Here is a 20,261-nt window from a genome sequence, read left to right on the forward strand (position 1 = left end):
TATTCAGGCTGCTTAATTTTTTTTAAGTGATTCCTCTGTGAGCAGGAGCTGTGATGGTTCTTAACTAGCTATGACCTTTAATGTCTTCCTCTGTGATTGCTGGTAAATAATCTTATATCCTATCCTCCCTCTCCTCCTGTTCCTGCTCCTCTTCCCTCTCCTCCTCCTGCCACACAGACAACTTCATAATGGCTCTTCCCTCTTGAGCATCTATTACATGTGAAAGCTTTTATATATTTTTTCTCTAATTTTTAATCACAATTCTGCATGGTAGGTGTTGTATTTCCATTTTATACTTGAGAAAACTGAGGCCTATGACTGCTAAGATTTAAACCCAGTAATCTCCATGGTAACACCAAATTCTTACTCCACCATCCTATGTCCCTAAGAGAATGGAAATGTTATCTCTGGGTCATTTGGAGTTAATCTTATCACTCTCTCCTTTCACAAACGGACTTGCCAATTCTTATTGTTCAACAAATAGCAGGATATACGAGACAGAGCTGGTAAATGTCACCTTCACATTTCCCATTCTTCCCTTGTTGTGTCACAGTGTACCCCTCATAGGTGCCATGCTCTGTGTCTGTGTGCTCAGAATCTGCTGGCTCCCCTTCCTTCCAGCTTTGCCTGATCAGTCTGATGTGAACTTGATCTCTCCCTTTGGAATCCCTTTCCACCTCTTGCTTCTGGCTACATACTGCACATGCAACCCTCTTTACAAGTGGATCCTACCTAGAGAATATTCCTTTAAAATCGCTATCTCTGGCTTCAAAAAACTAATTCAGAGCCCTCCTGGTCAGTTGCAGTCTCTACAACTGGATACTGAAGGATATAGCCATCTTTCATATTTCACATCCTTGTAGTATAGGAAAACAAAATCACAGGACAGAAGACAGGGGGTTTAAGCAAGTAGCTCAGGGAATGGAAGGAACTGAGATCACAATTTTAGCCATTATACAGTGATTTCCAATAAATAATTATTATTTGTTTCAAACGATAAAAGTTCTAGAAAAAAAGGTCATTTACCAATCAGAAGGGGGGTCTCTCCTTTATCATTTTTTGTGTTGGGCCACACTCCCTTTTCTAACAAAGTTCTTACATTTTTCACCAGACCAGCTTTGACTGCCAAAGTCAAGGGTGTTTCTCCATCACAGGTCTTGAACTCCCAGAGTGTCTTATAGGATGCTGTGACATGAAAGCATTATGTTGAAAAGTTGAAAAGACTGACAGGATGTCAAACAAATCAGAGCAACCCAATATTATATACATCAGATTGAACAAAGTCAATTGATGAAAATGAAAAGACTGACAAAAGTTTACCAAATGACGGTGAGGATAAAGTAGATGTACATGGAGTTGCTAATCAAATTGACAGCTAGAAAACCAAAATCTGTTTCTAGCTGCTTTTTTGAAAATGGCGCGCTAGGTCTCATTTCTTGATACGTTACAAAACAGTGCTTCAATTCTTTGTATTATAATTTATATTGTAACTGAAATTGTTTGTTTGTGAAATGCAGTCTGTGAATGTGGGAAAGAGAATGTACTTGAATGTAGGTATCATTGTGTCAAAATGATCCTTAACATCATCTATATCTGTCTGTCTAGCTGTCTGGTTTTCTAGGTGGCTGGCTAATAATCAAGTGTGTATCTCCCAGAACATACAGCTGTCATGCAACAGTGAAAGTTGAACAATAGGGCACTCTCAAAAGTGTTCTGTAAGATGCTGAGATGTGAAAACACTGCGTTAGAACATAAAAGTTATTGTTAATATTTAACACTGGCTTGATTTGCCACAACATTTTTTAATGCTTACATTAAGAAAAAAAAATCAATGTAATGTAAAGACAAATATTTTCAGTACTCCCTGTTGTACTATATAAGAATCTTTTGGAAACTGTTAACTCAAGAGATAGTTCAAAATGAAAAATTTAAAATTGACTTCCAAAAGAAAAGAGTGTTATATATAACTCAATTAATTCATGACATATAGAAACTTTTATCACTATTATGTGATAACCACACCTTTCCACCAACCTGTGTCTCATTCATAGGTAAAAGGATGCAAAAGGTAAACCCTGAATGTCAAAAAATGTCCTAATTTTTGTACTCTGAGTTTAAAACACGGGTGCTGCCTTTTTCAAATTCCAAATAATATTTTAATCCACCTTTTCTTTCTGCTAGTTATGTTCACTGAAAACACTTATAACATCAGCATGTCAATATTCTTGCCCTGGTTTGGTCAAACGTGTTTTATGTTCTCTTACCATCCAGAACAATCTCAAGTATTTGTTGAATGGGTTGAACAACAGCTTCATGTAATGGAAACCATCCTTTTTCATCAGCTTCATCCATTGCATATTTATATTTTACATACTCCTGGAGCTCAAGAATGTGACCTAAATTAAACACATCGACTGAAGACTAATCTCTGTTTTTGCAAGGTGGAATCTCCAGTCCATCCCACTGTAGATGGTACACTCATTTACCTTGTTTTATGGCCTCCACAAGTTTTCTGTTTTGACCACTTAGGGGTACAAATCTATAAGATAAAGAAAAACCATATTGATACTAGATACTAGTGATATATTTCAAGGAACCAAAGATTTTAATTTATATTGCATTTTTAAGCTTAATTTTAATAATCAAGATCCAAATGAGACGCATACAACTGATTTTATCTCCTTAAAAAAGTAAATGTACGGGAGTCAGACACAGAGTATATTTACAATGCATTGATCTAAGAATATTCGTGAAGATGGTGAAATAGAAGAGTACAATGCTATCTCTGAGAGATCTCAAAGCAATAAAAAAGGAGTAAACAATTGGAGTCAGATTCAGAAGAGCTAGGTTCAGATCCTAGCCTGATTTTGTGATTCTGGGGAGGCCAATTTGCCTTTCTGGATGTGGGTTCTTCATCTGAAAAATGATGGAATTAATAGATCTCTAGGGCTTTTTCTAATTTTTAAAATTCTATGCTCAAAAAATGTTTATTGCTTTGAACTTCATAATTGCTAATAAGGTACTTACTTGGGAGCTTATGGTCTAAACTATATATGTGAGTTTTAAATCAACTGTTCCACATGTGAAAATAGGCAGGGCATTTACTAAACAAACTCCCAATCACTGGCCCAGCAGGTCATGATTTAAATCCTCATGGAAGTTTTCTGGTGTGTGTGTTTGTTAAGTGGGAAGAAGGAATTCCATAACAAATTTACTTAATCTGTTAAGCAGAAACATCTGCTAGCATACCAGGGTTGTGAATGCCTTCCAGGGAGCTCTAAAGTTCTAAAGCTTGTTGGAGATAAGGGAGATACTTCAGACCAGGAATTTCAATGTACTACGTCTATTTTTTCAAAGCTCAAAAGCAACCATTTTTAAACACTGGGTCTCTTCAAAAGTACTACTAAATTCCAGAATACAAGATTTTAAACACTGTAACAAAAAGTAAAGGTAAACTAGTTTATTTCTGTCAGATGTATAATGTCTTTTTTTAAGAAAGAAATTTACTTTTGCAGTTTTAGACTCAATAAATCCTACCTACATAATACATCACTTTTAGGTATATTTTAATTTATTAATTCTTGTCATTTAGAGAGTAGATAATCAAATAGGTGGTAGTTTGTATATTACTTTGTGATATAAAATAAAAACCTGCAACTCTTCTCTCATTCATTAACTAATGGGCTACGTAGTTTAGCATTATTCTTCATATTTTAAACATACAACAATGGAATATATTACCTATAAAGGGTTAGCTGAATCAGTAGCAGAACGAGCTCTAGAGTGTACAGACCTCTGTATACCAACCTGTCTGTATATTTGTTGTATAAACTGTACTTGCAAATATGTTCAAATTACTCATTGCCCTTTTTGAATCTATATTAATTTAGAAAATAGGCAATTCTATACAACCAAATTCATCTAGGAATTTTCCACATAGGGTTTTTTCTGTTTTCCACATGAGGTGAGGATTTGTGGAAGATCAGATTGCTAAAACTTATGTACAGTGGCCCTTGGAAAGCTGTTAGATTCCCTATCAGAAAGGAAAGGTCAGTTTTCCTAGAGGAGGAATTAGGAAATGGTGTTCATTTTATCTCACAACAAAATGAATGCCATAAAGAAATTGTGCTGAGGATAGTTGGTTTGAATACTACCTTTCAGGATAAAGTGCAGTCTTGCTGGCTTCAATGGATTCTTGAATACTTAGCTGAATATCATAACTTGTAAGATGGTCTTCATCAGGGTCATCATTAGTATCCATTCCTGCGTATAATTTTGAAGGAGACGAGTTAATATTATCAACAAATGGCCCAAAACAGTACACAGTATAAACATGAAAAATGCATAGTGAAAAACTAAAATGTATTTTTGTTTCCCTGGTTAACAAATACAAATGCGGGTAACATTTGAATCCACATTACATGTGAGGTTGATTTTGTTAACTTAAATGGTCTGTTTTTTTTTTTTTTTTTTTTTTTTTTTTTTTTTTTTTTGAGGCGGAGTCTCGCTCTGTCGCCCAGGCTGGAGTGCAGTGGCTGGATCTCAGCTCACTGCAAGCTCCGCCTCCCGGGTTCACGCCATTCTCCTGCCTCAGCCTCCCGAGTAGCTGGGACTACAGGCGCCCGCCACCTCGCCCGGCTAGTTTTTTGGATTTTTTTAGTAGAGACGGGGTTTCACCGTGTTAGCCAGGATGGTGTCGATCTCCTGACCTCGTGATCCGCCCGTCTCGTCCTCCCAAAGTGCTGGGATTACAGGCTTGAGCCACCGCGCCCGTCCTAAATGGTCTAACTGTTGAAACCTTTAATAACCTGCCCTTTGAGAATTTCTCTTTTTAACTTTTGACTTTTTTTTTTTTTTTTTCAGTAATGACTGCAGTTGGGCTCATAAGAATTCACTTTTTCCTGAGTTTCTGATTGATGCCAATTTTGGCCCATCAGTTTTCTTGGAGAGTGTGTATATAGCACATTAAAAACTTAAAAATTGATCCAATGAGGATAAGATGGATAGTGGCTGTAAGGGAGAACAGTCATCCTTTTACATTCTTTTTCATTTTGTTTTTGAGATGAAGTCTTGCTCTGGCACTCAGGCTGGAGTGCAGTGGTGTGATCTTGGCTCACTGCAACCTCCGCCTCCTGGATTCAAGCAATTCTTCCTTCTCAGCCTCCTGAGTAGCTGGGATTACAGGTGCACGCCTCCATGCCCGGCTAATTTTCATATTTTTTTAGTAGAGACGGGGTTTCTCCATGTTGGCCAGACTGGTCTCAAACTCCTGACCCTGTGACCCGCTCGCCTGGGCCTCCCAAAGTGCTGGGGTTTACAGGCATAAGCCACCGTGCCTGGCCCCTTTTACATTCTTTACAAACCATCAGTGGTCAACTGCGAAGTCTCACTGGTCTCAGAGCATCATTTGAACATTGTGATAAGGACCATTTTAACTTCATCCATAGACCAGAAACCAGCCCTCCTATAGAGTCCCTATTAACTCCCTTACACAGTTCTGTTATAAGCCACTGCTCTTGACTGGCCCATCTCGCTGAAGAGAATACAGAAAAATGTAAATTAGTCTTCATTTGCTTATTTCTCCCAAATATCAAATTAGGAGAATGAATTTACCATCTTACTCTTTACTATTGAATTAATTGCTTTATTTTATTTAGAGAGGACATTTAGTAAATATAGAAATAAAATTTCTATAGCTGAGTTGACTGGCTAATATGAAATTAACTTTGATTGATGGTACTTTTCAAGCCTTTTATAGTCTGTATATGAAATTTTACTTTATAGTATGTCTTCTGAATGACAGAAAAACAAAAGGGTACTCTGCAGACAATTTCCAAAACACAGTTGACACATGCTTTACCTCTTCTCATTCTTCCTCAAGGTTGGATAATTGGATAATAAATGCTAACATCCAAGGCCTCTAACCTGTGGGCAGAACTCATTGACAATATTATGATTAATTGTTCATTGTTCTATAGCAGTGGCCTTAATATCACCTCAGAACCAAAGGTATAGAACAGTGCTAATGTTCAGAGACCACACACGAGATAGTCACCATGCTCCACCAAGCCTCACATTGTGACTCCTCAAAAGCCACACTAGAGATCTCACTCACCACGTAGACGTAAATGGTATTTTGCTTTTTAATGTATTGTTTATTGGTTCATTGTGTGTCTCTTCTCCTTAGAATTTAACTCAGGAATAGCAGGGAATTAGTCTGTGACCTCAGTGCCAAGAGAAGCATCATCTCCTGGTTCGTGCTGTCTAAATATGTGTTGAATAAATGAATTAATGAATTAATAAGTGAGCATTGAAACATAATCCAGGCTCCTCTTTGTTCTTAGAACTGACCATTTCCTTCGGATGTGGAGTTTCTTTTTTTTCTAACTAAACAAATTTGATCGTTCACTCTGTGCTTAGCTTCATTTGTCTCTCTTCTGTTCTTTTCCATAATATTCCTCTTTATTCACGAGGTCCTCTCAGCTGATCCCCACCCATGGTTCACACTGTGTCAAGGCTAGCACAAGACATTCCTCCTATGGAAACCCTTGGTGTCATTCTTCAGTTCCTCTCTAGTTGTCTTAGTCTGTGAATATCTCTTCTTATGTAATATTTTTCCAATGTCTTGGTTTATACTCACTCATTCTGTATTTGCTTTACAAGTTCTTTACATACTTGTGTTTGTGTTTTCACTTGGACCATTAGTTTTCTGAGAGGAAACAAAATCTCTTTTCTTTTTTCTATCTTTTCCCTCTATTCTTACTCCTTGTCAACTATAGCAAACAGCTGCTGTCTGTGGTCACTGGAATAAAAGTTGTTGACTCATTACCAGCAGACAAGTACTGAGTCTGTCAGCCAGCACCAGTAGATGACAAAGTTCAACCTGCGGCCTCGCCTGGTGACTTTCTCAGTAATATTACTGGGGTGATAGGGGGGATTGTATGGCTCTGGGATTAGTAATAGGATACAGAGCCTTTCACCTATTTAAATCACCAGCTTAAATCCAACCCTGTTTGAAATTTGGGCTTTCAGTGTATGAGAGAGTACAGACTCCATAGAGAACTGAGCTGGTCTGTGGAAAGTATTTTATTTCAATGTTTTTTGTTTGTTTGTTTGTTTTTGTTTTTTCCCCTACTATCACAAAGGAAGTTACCTAGGTTCCTATTTGGTATCTCTAATGACCATAGGGTGAAAATGATGGGAACACTTTCTATGCAGAACAACTCCAATCTAGCACAGATGTCTGCAGCCTTTTCCTGAAAGCTTGAGATGAAGTGAAGATCTGCATGCAGGTGTACTAAGGTGCCAGACAGTCAGTCAAAGGAGCATTACTGGAATGTACTTAAAGACATCAAGACACAATGATAAAGGCAAGAGAAGAGTAACTTATTTATCTAAGACCAGCTCAGTTCTCTATGGAGCCTGTGTTATCTCATAAATAACAGTAACTGGCCAGGCACGGTGGCTCATGCCTGTAATCCCAGCACTTTGGGAGGCCGAGGCAGGTGGATCACGAGGTCGGGAGATCGAGACCATCCTGGCTAACACGGTGAAACCCTATCTCTACTAAAAAAATACAAAAAAATTAGCTGGGTGTGGTGGTGGGCGCCTGTAGTCCCAGCTACTCGGGAGGCTGAGGCAGGAGAATGGCGTGAACCTGGGAGACGGAGCTTGCAGTGAGCAGAGATCACGCCACTGTGCTCCAGCCTGGGTGGCAGAGCAAGACTTCATCTCAAAAAAAAAAAAAAAAAAAAAGAGAAAGAAAAAAAGTAACTTATTTATCTAAACCTCCTTGAGTGGCTAGGACTCAATCCCACCTACCAGCAACAGTCTATGGGAAATTATTTCTATAAAGCACTACTCAGAAGCATGAGGAAAGGTCAGACAATATTTGAACATCTTTAAGATATATGTATGGGTGTCTCGCATCTCAGTCTAGAGAAATTTATTTTTTTTATTTTTTTATTTTTTTGAGGTGGAGTTTTGCTCTTTTGCCCAGGCTGGAGTGAAATGGCACAATCTCAGCTCACTGCAACCTCTGCCCCCTGTATTCATGCGATTCTCCTGCCTTAGCCTCCCGAGTAGCTGGGATTATAGGCACTGGCCACCATGCCTGGCTAATTTTTGTAGTTTTAGTATAGATGGGCCCCCCAATGTGCTAGAATTACAGGCATTAGCCACCATGCCTGGCTTAGAGAAACTGACACTTAATAAAAGAGAAATCATTTGTTCTCCATAAGTAGCTGATTTACAAAGTAACTGATGCAATCATATTGTACCATCAGCCTCTTCATTCAAAGCACTGGTTAACGTTGCTTAGGGTCATGAAAACATTTGTTGAAAGCTATGGATTCTCTCTCCGGAGGGACACACGTCCACTCAAAATTTTGCATGAAATTTTAAGGAATTTATGGAATCTCAGAGGTTTTTTCATGTTCTCCTGGTAAAAAACCACTGAATTAAGGATTCCTAAATGCTAAATGCCAAATATATTTCTCAGATATCAATAAGTATTAGTTTATTTTACAGATAGGCTAAGTAAAATCCTTAATTCAGATAGTGAGAAAAGGAACTTTGGTGATCATGTAAATTTTTTGATACATTTGGCAATAGTAATAATAACTATAAATTATCAAGTGCTCACCTTGTTTTGAGCACTGTGGAAAGCATTTTGTATACATTACCTTATTTTAAATTCTCATTCCAATTCTGTATTGTAGGTATTATAGATTCAAGAGGTTAAATGACCCACCAAATGTCTCAGAACGAATAAGTAGAGTCTGGACCGAGCAGGCAATACCTTCACTTTTAAGGTCTTTCAGAAGTTAGAGGAAAATATCTCACAGTCTGTTGCCTTTAAAAGAAAACACTGTGATCTTGCTTTTAACAGCCAGCTTTTGATGACAATCACTTCCAAAAATAAAAAATAGCTTCCAGGGACACATAAATCTTTTTCTTTGGCTCCATGCAATAAGGCTTTATATTACTTAGGGTGGTCTGAGGTTCCTAAGCTTGCCTTCATTCTGTACTTTTTGCCTTGGAGTCCAAACAACAGGATCAACATACCAGTTGGTGCCTGACTGAAATGGTCAGGAGGTTGGTAATGTTGCAAGGTCTGATGCAGGAGTGAACATGAGTATATGACACCTTTTTGCATCAGTTTTGCTAAACTGCCTCCAAACCATGATCTGAGCTATTGCCTTCCTGTAAAGGTAGCTGATAAATTTTTGACACCTGTCAGAGCTTCCTTTGAAATACAATAGCTCCCACAGCACGGAACCAAGGTTCTCCCTTTCCCTGAAAAAGATAAATACAAATTTCTTCCTCGTGAATTGTTTAGTTGGTTTACTCCTGCTTACATGCAGATCTGTTTGCCCCACCTACCCTCACACTCTGTCTTGGGCATAACAAAATTGAAACCATCTCCGTGAGTCCTAAACAAGGCTGGTCTTGAAAGTAAGCAGAGTGGACAGTTGCTTCCATGGTGCAAGGAAGGGCTCTGTGTCCATAAATAACACACTGCCCCCAGCACCTGTCACATCAGTGTCGTTCTATTGCATCAGCAAGAGATTCTGTCCTTTAGGGCGTATTGTTCCATCTTCCAGTGTCCCTTTTAAAATTTAGATAGCAACATACTGGCCCCTAGTTTAGAACCAAGATGTCTTGGGATAGTTACTGGAGTACGTGAGGCTGGGAAGATGGCAGAAAGTTTAAGGTTAGGATCTAGTGGGAAGTGATATGAAGGGATAAGAAAAGGGCAATAGAGAACAACTTGGTTTTCTTTACAGTTTTATACAAGGCCAGCCCAAATAGAAACCCTGAGGTTCTGAGGGAGATGCAGATTTCTGCTATGTGGAATGAGGGGACACTGATTCCCTGGGAATTTTTCTTTTACCTTGAAGCTGCTATGGTTCTTGAGTGTCGAGCTCATCTACTAGAGGTCCCTGAGAGAATCATCAGGATTTATCCTATCAGAGGAAGGGCAAGAGTTAAAAGACATTTTTTTTTTTTTTGGTACTGTCAAAAAAATACAGTTGTTATATACAAAACAATACTAAGTCTCATTTTTATGCACTTTGATCATTTGTATGCATACTTTTAAAGATGTGGAGAAATCAATAGAAATAAAATCCTGTTGTCACTTTGCTTTTTATTTGGTGACTGAACACTTATTTTTTAAGAATTGCATAGCCTGAAGTGGCAAATCACATGAATGGATTTGTTAGGATGATTTAAACAACAAAATCAACTAGTTCCCCAGAAATTTCAGATAGAAGTGTAACTCTGTCAGAATTGGGTTTTACCCCACAGTCACAGGTAACTTTCACTTACAAGCAATAACTTATGCAATTCCCTCTTTATGGCATTTGCCTTTTCTACTGAAGAGAAATCCTATGCATGATGGGGAGAACTAGAACAGTTTAAATAGCATCTTTCTTAACAACAAAGTATGCTCTTCTGATACATCGAAAACGTGCACTCACACAAACAATCTTAGTCTAAAAAACAAATGCTACTTTTATGTTCCTTCAAAGAAACACAACTCAATATTTTAGAAAAAGATATAAAAGGCAAAATGATCTGTAGAAACTAAACATGATATCTAGCACGTGATAAAAATTCAGTATTTACTAAACGAACGAATAATTGTATAATTAAATAAACACAACTCTTAAAATTAGCCTTGTGTTTCCTCTGTAGGTCACAGATATATTTTTGCCAAATTATCTTCAAATTTTGGGGCATCACTGATTGATGCTTAATTTCTATGTAACGATAGAACCTGTTTAGTAGTTTTGTTTATCTCTAGTTTCATATTACAAAAGTAAAAAATTTTAATGAAATTAGTATGAAGATAAGTTAAAAAAATAAAAACACCAAGAAAAAATAGAGAAAAAAGAAATATTTACTCTTTACTATTGATTTCCAAGTCAAATTTAATCATAACAGAACTGTGGGAAGATGCATGTTAGCTTTTGAGGACTACACTCACAACAGTTTAGGAAGGAGCTTTAGACTCACAAACTCCTGGGTTTCTAGGGGAATATAAACTCACAGAATAGCAAAGAGTAAAGTAAGATAGGTCCATGAAAAGACAACTTATTAGTAGACATACCCTGATCACAAGCTAATATGATATAATGATTTTTAAAAGCCCTATCCTTTGTCTGTAATTCTACATCTAGGAATCTATCTTATAGAAATAATCAGAAGACTGTGCCTGGTGGCTCACGCCTGTAATCCTAGGACTTTGAGGGCTGAGATAGCTGGATTGCCTGAGTTCACGAGTTTGAGACCAGCCTGGGCAACACGGTGAAGCCTCATCTCTACAAAAAATACAAAAATTAATCGGATGCAGTGGTATGCACCTGTTGTATTTGTTACTTGGGGGGGCTGAGGTGGGAGGATTGTTTGAGCCTAGAGGGTCGAGGCTGCAGTGAGCCATGTTCACGCCACTGCACTCCAGTTTGGGTGATAAAGCAAGATTCTGTCTCAAAAACTAAATAAGTAAATAAATAAAAGAAATAATCAAAGATGTAAAAAAAAGATGTGTATGTGAGAATGTTTATCTCAGCTGTGTTTAAATTGCCAAAACATTAGAAACAACATAAATATCCCAAAATAGGAAATTTGTATAAGACATTATTGTACACATAAAAAGTGAAATACTACACAGTTATTTAAATTCACATACTTGAAGAATATTTAACATTATATGTCAGTTAACGTAAAGTGTCAGTTTAAGTATGATGTTTATTTAACCAACTATGACTAACCACTTTTAAGGAACTATGATGGATTTTTGCCCCAACTTTATTGAAGTATAGTTGACAATTTAAAATTATATGTGTTTATTATGTACAGCTTGATGATTGGACATATGCATACATTGTGACATATTCACCACTGTCAAGCTAAGTAAACTACCCATTCTGGCACATAGTTGATCTTTTTTGGGGGTATAGTTATTGTGAAAAACAGTACAAAGGTTTCTCAAAATTTTAAAAATAGGACTGTCTTACGATCCAGCAAGCTCACTTCTGCATGCATATCCAAAGGAAGTGAAATCACTATCTCAGAGAGATATCTGCACTTCCACGTTAGTTGCAGCATTATTTACAGCAGCCAAGATATAGAAACAACCTAAATGTCCATTGACAGACGAATAAATGAAGAAAATGTGCTACGTATTTACAATGGACTATTAACCTTAAAAAAGAAGAGAATCTTGCCATTTGTGACAACATGGATCAACCTAGAGGACATTATGCTAAATGAAAAAAGCCAGGTACAGAAAGACAAATATTGTGATATTTATCTGTGGAATCTAAAACGTTGAAGTCATAGAAAAAAGAGTAGAATGTTGGTTGCCAGGGGCTAGGAGGTGCTGGCCAAGGGGTACACATTTCAGTTAAACAGGATGAATAAATTCTGGAAATCTAATGTACAACAATGTAACTATAGTTAACAGTATTGTATTGTATACTTGAAATTTGCTAAGGGTGTAGATTTTAAGAGTTTTCACCACCAATAGCAACAAGAAAAGGGAACTAAGATGGACTTTACAGAGGCAAAGCTTACAAAGCCCTCTCCGGAAAATTGGCTTGGCATCTACCTCTCAGGACTGAGCAGGCCAGGAATCTTGGAGACCTCGAGAAAAGAGAGTGCCCAAATGTACAGGAAAGCAGGTAGAACTTTGTGAAGAGAGGTTCTTGGCGTTGGAAGGAGCAGAAATTTGAAAGAGCAATTCATTTTTCTGAATCACCCAAGCACAAGCTGCGTTACCTAAGTTATTGTGTCTGTCTGCATGAAACCAGAAGTTTATTTTCCATTAATGAGTGAGTGGTGGCTCCTGAGAAAGGTGAGGCCAGTTACAGACAATAAAAAAGCTACTTCTGGTTTGTGCAATTGTGTTGTAGGGTGAGTAAAAATATTTTGACTACATTGATTACCTATAGTAACAATAAACATAACATCTCTAGACTTTTAAAAAGTATTATTTTTTTAACTTTCATTTTAAGTTTTACCTTAACATTTGTTATATAGGTAAATTGTATATTGCAAGGGTTTGGTGTACAGAGTGTTTTGTCATCCAGGTAATAGACATAGTACCTCATAGGCAGTTTTTCTATCCTTGCCCTTCTCCCACTCTCGACCCTCAAGTAGGTCTTGGTGTCTGTTGTTCCCTTCTTTGTGTGCATATGTACTCAAAGTTTAGCTCCTACTTGTAAGTGAGAACATGGGGTATTTGGTTTTCTGTTCCTCTGTTAATTTGCTTAGGATAATGACCTACAGCTCCATCCATGTTACTGCAAAGGACATGATCTCATTCTTTTTCATGGCTGACTGGTATTCTATGGTGTATATGTACAACATTATCTTTATCCAGTCTACTGTCATTGTGCATTTAGGTTGATTCCATGTTTTTGCTGTTGTGAACAATGCTGCAGTGAGTGTATGCATGCATGTGTATTTATGGTACAATGGTTTATATTCTTTTGTGTATATATACAAAAATGCGATTGCTAGATCGAATGGTAATTCTACTTTAAGTTCTTTGAGAAATCACCACACTGTTTTCCACAACGGCCGAACTAATTTACATTCCCACCAGCATTGTATAAGCATTTCCTTTTCTCTATTACCTCGCCAGCATCTGCTATTTTTTGATTTTTTATTAGTAGCCATTCTGACTGGTATGTGAGATGGTATCTCATTGTGGTTTTGATTTGCATTTCTCTAATGATTAGGGATGTTGAGCGTTTTAAAAAGTATTATTCTTATGAATATACATCTAAATATTCATATAGAATTATATATACATATATTCTCTCCAAAAATATTCATTCCTGGCATAATGTACTTTGTTCAACATGACGGACAATCCTGTCTGGTGCGCAAGTCAAATTTTTTCCCTTCAATATTGATTCAGATAATAATGAGGCACTGCATTTTTTCATATCTTGTTTCGAAATCATGTACAGGCCATGGATTTCTTTCTTTTGGAGGCAGTTGATTATAATGGTCGAACCTTTGTTCAAACCCTGACCTGCCTGCATTAGCTGCCTGGTGAACTGTGTCTGACGGGTCGCAAGTAGTTAGTAAACATTACCTGTTATTATTCTGTGACTGAACTCCTGTGGAATGGGAAAGTAGGATTCTAGTTCTTTTTGAAAGTTTTAGTTCTATTGCTTACCGTTCAATATTCACCCTGACACCCCCTTTTTATTTTCTTCTCCCTGCTTTTCCCTAGAATCACCAATTTTCAGAGTTAAAGACCGTCAGGTAGCCCCACCTGTAAATTTTGTTTACAACATGCCCAACAAGTCATTAATAGCCTCAGCTTGAACATCAAAGTGTCAGGGAGCTTGCTATCTCCTCACAGAGCGCTTCTCCTTTAGCCAGCATTTTTTTGCTTTTTTTAGACAGAGTCTCCTTCTGTCAACCAGGCTGGAGTCCAATGGCACGATCTCAGCTCACTGCAACCTCCACCTCCCAGATTCAAGTGATTCTCCTGCCCCAGCCTCCCGAGTAACTGGGATTACAGGAGCCCACCACCATGCTGGGCTAATTTTTGTATTTTTAGTAGAGACGGGGTTTCACCATGTTGGTCAGCCGGTCTCAAACTCCTGACCTCAGGTGATCCACCCCCATCGGCCTCCCAAAATGCTGGGATTATAGGCATGAGCTACGGTGCCCGACCTAGACAGCTTTAACAATTAGGAAAACCAGTGAACTTGAATCCATCTCTTCCAAACATTATCTGAAGATAATGTTTCTACTTCTCTTCTAACCTTTTCCTGGTTCTGTTTCTCAGAGTTACACTGAGAAAGTATTGTTCCTCTGCAACGCAGGAGCCCTGTTAATATCCCCCAGGAAGGCTCTCAGGTCTCCACTGAGCCTTTTCTTTCAGAGGCTGGACAACTGCTCTTCCTATAAGATGGTCTCACCTCCTGCACTGCCTTGATTGCTTTCTTGTAAACACATCTGTTTATCCATTTCTTTCTAAAAGTGACACTGAACCACAGGCTCTGAGTGCAACACAACAGCTACAGTCAGACCAACACAAGTTTAAGTGGGTGTGACCACTTTCCTTTTCTCAAACACTATACATCTGTTAATTTAGCCCAAGCTCAGATAAGTATTTAGACCATCATGTTACACAGTTGATTTAGACCTCAGTATCCCAAAATTCTACAAACCATATGTTTTCTCTACATTGTTTTCTGTGTAATTGTATGCAGGACCCTATAGGACTCTATTTATTCCTATTACATTTTATATTTTTTCAATTTGGCTTTTATTTCCTTCTGCTAAAATTGAACGCATTTTCTATCTCTCCAAGTATTGTTTTATTTGCTGACTTAATAAGCATGCCTTCTATATGTCCTTAAGCTCCACCGATAAAGATAAATGTTGAAAAGAAATCGGCACAGGACAGAGGCTTCTATGTTGACACTGATCCATTAATTTGCACCCTCCCAGAAAAGGTGTTTATCCAGCTACAAATCCTCTTAAAGACACCAACACCTAGCATTAATGTCTCCTTTTTGATAACAAGACCATCATCAAGGAATATTGTCAAATACCATCTTGAAATATGCACAGTTATCTATGATACTACATTCTTCTGCTCTGCTAATCAAAAAGACAAAGGAAAAGAATTAACCCACCAATTCTTAGTGATTATTTTTTTCCTACGTATGTTCAGACTATCCTATTTGTCCATGCAAAAATATACATTCAATGTCTGTTATGTTCTAGGCACAGGGCTAGACACAGATATACGGGATCCATGTCCTCAGGGAGCTTTCTGTCTTTAAATCATGTATTTTAGATTTTTCTCCAGAAATAATACCAATTTCTCTTTAAGGTTTAGCACACAGTCAAGCACATAGCATAGCAGGTCTTTAATAAATATTTTTATATTGAGTTTAATAATTATTATAACTAATATCTATTGAGTGTTTACCTGTGACAGGCATTACACTAAGTGCATTAAATGGATGTCACTTAATGTCTACATAATTCTCCCCCACTTTACAGATGAGAAAACTGAAGCACAGAGTCGTTAGGTAACTTACCTAAGCCCACATACCTAGTGGGCAGTGGAGAGTGGGATACACCCCAGTCAGCTGACAATGGAAGCCACCCACGCTTAACCAGTATACTCTAACTATGACTCAGCTACTTTGAAGGTATTAGTGAAAAGAGGGTCTTATTTTGTAACCTAACAATTAGGAAAACCAGTGAACTTGAATCCATCTCTTCAAAACATTATCTGAAGATAATGTTTCTCCTTCTCTTCTAACCTTTTTCTGGTTCTGTTTCTCAGAGTTACACTGAGAAAGTATTGTTCCTCTGCAACACAGGAGCCCTGTTAATATCCCCCCGGAAGGCTCTCAGGTCTTCATAAACCTGAGAAAAAGTTTTCTAACAAAGTTTAAGCAACTACCTAACAAATTCATCCCACAACTCCAAGGGAAATATAAAACTTGTGGGCAAATTTCTATTTCAAAATAAAATAGTCTCATAAAATAACTGAAATATAAAATTATAATTTTTATCACAATAACTTAATGCTCTCAGCACAAAGCAGTGATAAGATTATTTTTGTCCACATCACTGCTCTACTTCATGGAAGTCAAATCATTTTAGATATAGAAAGCTCCTTAGAAGTTAACTGTGCATTTAAGAACAATATGAGTGATGATATCACATAAATTTTAAGGACTTTCCAACCTTTAGATTTTGTGATATAATTTGCAGGAGTAAATTTCCAATTCTATTCAGTTTATTTTTTAAAAATCTAACTACAGAAATTTTTCAGTCTGGGCAGAAAGCATTCATCTTTTTCAACAAGTGATGAAAAAGCCTTAAAAGAGATTTATTTATTCACAAAAGATAGTTAATTTTTAAATTAGAAACCAAGAGGTGAGCCGAGACCCTTCTGGGATTCTGTAGTAAATATATTGACATGTTCTATAAGGATATTCATTCTTAATCTGTTTTTCTCATGATATAATTTTTTTATGCTTAGTAATTATGCAATTGAGTTGATGTTCTATAAGCAAACAAATTCTAGCTTTATTCTCTGATTAAAAAGGCCCTAAACAGGTAAGCCTGTAGGTGATCAACCAGAAAGAAAGTAATGAGTAGCTACTATAATTTGTATTTCCATCTGTTTAAAATATTACCAATAATGAAATATTCAATAAGCTAGTTGGTGAGGTACAGATCAAATATTTCATAATCTCACCTTTTGGAATGATCATCTTGTCATTCTTATCCAGGGACTTACCTTCCTAAATCAGAGGAAGTGCCCTGGAGCCAATGTGTGCTTCTGTGTATCTAAAATTAAGTATCCAGTTGGTGGTTAAATTAAGATCTGACCTTGTACAAGTGAAACATAAGCGGTCTCTGGCACACAGTAAAATATTACCCATGACTTCTCTAGACTTTCATCAAAAGAAACAGAAGCCTACAGAGGTATAATAAGATTATCTGTGTCCTGATTGGTTCAAAGAACTCTTATGAAAACAAAGGACCTGCCAATTCAGCTGCAGGGAGTGTTCCTACTGACGGAACAAAACCAAACCACTTAGAATTAACACACAATTTAAAGGTATTTGTTCAAGAGACAAATCTGTAAGTCTTTGCGTTGTCAGACCCTAATCCACTTCTGACATATTTTAATACACACTATTTTTCTTTCTCCATCTTTCAGATTCAGGTCAAATTTCATTAAATACAATTTTCTTGTCATACTAATTTGCTGTCTTTGATTTTTGTTTAATAATTGCTGATCTGATATACAGACAGAGATAGGGCAGTCAGTGACATCTAATCTGATCAGGAAATTTTAGGTCAAGTTATTGAGCATACATAGTCTAAAAAATGAGTAGCAAATGTATTAATAAAACAAGAAAAAAATTGGGATTTTTAATTGAGGAAGGTTGTTTGTTTTCTTTTAAAAAACCAATTAAGTTTATTATCTTACTGATTTTCCAGTGAAAATAGTCTTCCTTAAATTTGTTTTGACATAGCTATCCTTGAATTAACTCAGGCCACTGTCGGCACTCACAAAGCCATCTGGCCTCTATCCCCTTCACCGCCCCCCCGCAATAAAACAACTCCTCTTGTGGGTCTCAGTGACCTCTTTCTGACTTACTTTAGAAACTCATTTCATATTTTATATTCATTTTCATTTCTTAATTTACAGACCCTCGTTGGATTTGCTGCCAGTGATTCTTCCCTTTTTCCTGAAACTCTGTACTTCTTAGGCTACTGGGAGCACTACACGCTTTTGTTTTTCTTCTCATCTCTGACATTTTCTTTGTGCTCAGTGTTAATGAATATAAATATGTGGATTGTAGTGAATTTGCCAGTTTTATTTCAAAAATTGAGAAAACTGTAAATGCAAAATGAGAGGTCCTAACTCCTCTTTAACTGTGATAAAAGAAGGTGCGTTTCAGTCATCTTCAAAGCAAGTTGAGAAGTATTTTATGTTTAAACCACTATTAACTTTGTATTGCAATAGTCAAGGGTAAAGGTTAGATCACTGTATACATTGTCTACATTTTATCATTATTAATCTAATTTGGAATTTTTCAATAAAGAATTCTTGTGAAAAGCAACCAGCATTGTGAAACACTTTAATTTTGTACAACTTTTTTTTTCTTACAATATTAGAAATTCACACAAAGCTTTGGAGTATAATGCAAATGTATGGGAAAATGTGCACCTAACACTTTAAAGTATGGCTTGACACACTGCAGTGACTTTTCTGCTCTTAAACCAATGAAGGTCTGCCTGTTTTATCCATTTATATAATAGTTGTTATAGATCTACCTATACCATGCAACATTTAAAATAATGCATATGATAGAAAAGCCAAAATAAGACCATGTGGTAAAATAAATGAGAGCCTGTTACTGAAGACATAGTCCTGTGAACACGTCTTGTTTTACCACTTACTGTTTCTGTAGATGCATTATTTACATTTTTGAGAGTATTTATCTGTAGTGTGGGACTGATGATGATGATGATGATACAATGACCATGGCACCACCATTTTAATGAGGCCTATTCCTCAAGTAGTTAGTCATCTATGCACACACAATAAGACATATTTTGAGTAACTCATATATTTGAAAGAATGATCTATTCATAATGCTAGTAATCACCTCCACATATGCCTCTATGGAAGCTGGCTTTTCCTGTGGGTTTTCTCAAAGGGGAAACAAAATCAGTCCTAGCTTTTCAAACAGTGCCTCTCGTTTTGTCTGGTGAGAATGAGTTTCAGGGAGGGGTCAGATTTAACAGCGAAGGACTAGTTGAATACTACTGTTGTTCCAAGGAAGGTACACACAATGACACTGACATCCAAATACTCATTCCTTCTATCTATATATAGCAAGAAATGCATGTCCTGTTTCAAGATGATAATTATAGCAACTGATACGAAGAGTCTTAGGTTAAAATAGTTGAAGCACAGTGTTAGAAGCTAACTGTCCTTGGACCCACCTATTTCTATTTTGGGAATAAGAAATTTAGGTAGCATTGTTTGTGAATTTCCAGGGAGAAATGTGGCAGCTTGGTCTTCATATTATATTGTAGGCACCTGCCACTGCTACAGCCTCACTTTGCCCACAGGTACTCTGTCTTCCTGAAAAAGAGTGTGGCACTTGCAGGCCTGGATTTTAAAAAACAGCTCTTGCTGTGATTAGTCATACAATCCCATGTACCCCCTACAAAGCCACTTACTACGTCCTTTCTGATCCAGCCCATTCTTTATGAGGCTTTATGAGAACTGGAGCTTTATCTTTGCCTTCTACAAAAAATGGCGTTCAAACACCTTGGAGAGTTCTACTTTAAGTTATCCTATTATTTTTTGTTTGTTTGTTTTGTGTGGTTTTTTTTTTGTATTTTTCTCTCTTTTTTTTTCTGTTTTTAAGTTATCTTATTATTTTGTTGTTTAGTAAGCAATACTTAGGTATATCTCAGTTGGCTTCATTTTTACTTTGATATATTTCAGATTTTCTCCTTTTTCTCCTTTTTCCTTTTCTGTACTTGACCATTATTTTGGCCTTTGGGTCTGTGATTTAAGAAATGCACATTTTATTTTGGTTAGGCATAAAATAGTAGAAAAAAATATGAAAACATAAAACAAATCCTTTATTTCTAGTATGCTTCCCAGAACCTTGGTAATTGTTTATTTTTGCTATGCCGTACGCTGTTTTTCCAGACTGAAAATCAAA

The 20,261-nt window shown here is 36.9% G+C and overlaps 1 protein-coding gene across 4 annotated transcripts in view; it reads right to left on the reverse strand.

The window, feature by feature from the left end:
- Positions 1 to 20,261, reverse strand: part of ASB15 (ankyrin repeat and SOCS box containing 15) — a 76,820-nt gene that overhangs the window by 18,730 nt on the left and 37,829 nt on the right. For 2 of the 4 annotated variants that reach the window (XM_050782613.1, XM_050782616.1), the window contains exons 1-6: positions 17,261 to 17,401; positions 9,896 to 9,968; positions 4,155 to 4,263; positions 2,487 to 2,539; positions 2,265 to 2,396; positions 1,027 to 1,185 (exon numbers count right to left, since the gene is read on the reverse strand). In XM_050782613.1, coding sequence (XP_050638570.1) covers positions 1,027 to 1,185; positions 2,265 to 2,396; positions 2,487 to 2,539; positions 4,155 to 4,261 — 451 coding nt within the window. In that variant the 5' untranslated portion in view covers positions 4,262 to 4,263; positions 9,896 to 9,968; positions 17,261 to 17,401. Of the gene's footprint in view, positions 1 to 1,026; positions 1,186 to 2,264; positions 2,397 to 2,486; positions 2,540 to 4,154; positions 4,264 to 9,895; positions 9,969 to 17,260; positions 17,403 to 20,261 lie in introns of those variants that run through there. The other 2 variants (XM_050782614.1, XM_050782615.1) reach the window with 2 other exon arrangements.

Source organism: Macaca thibetana, chromosome 3 (assembly GCF_024542745.1).
Source record: "Macaca thibetana thibetana isolate TM-01 chromosome 3, ASM2454274v1, whole genome shotgun sequence".
NCBI classification, from domain to species: domain Eukaryota; kingdom Metazoa; phylum Chordata; class Mammalia; order Primates; family Cercopithecidae; genus Macaca; species Macaca thibetana.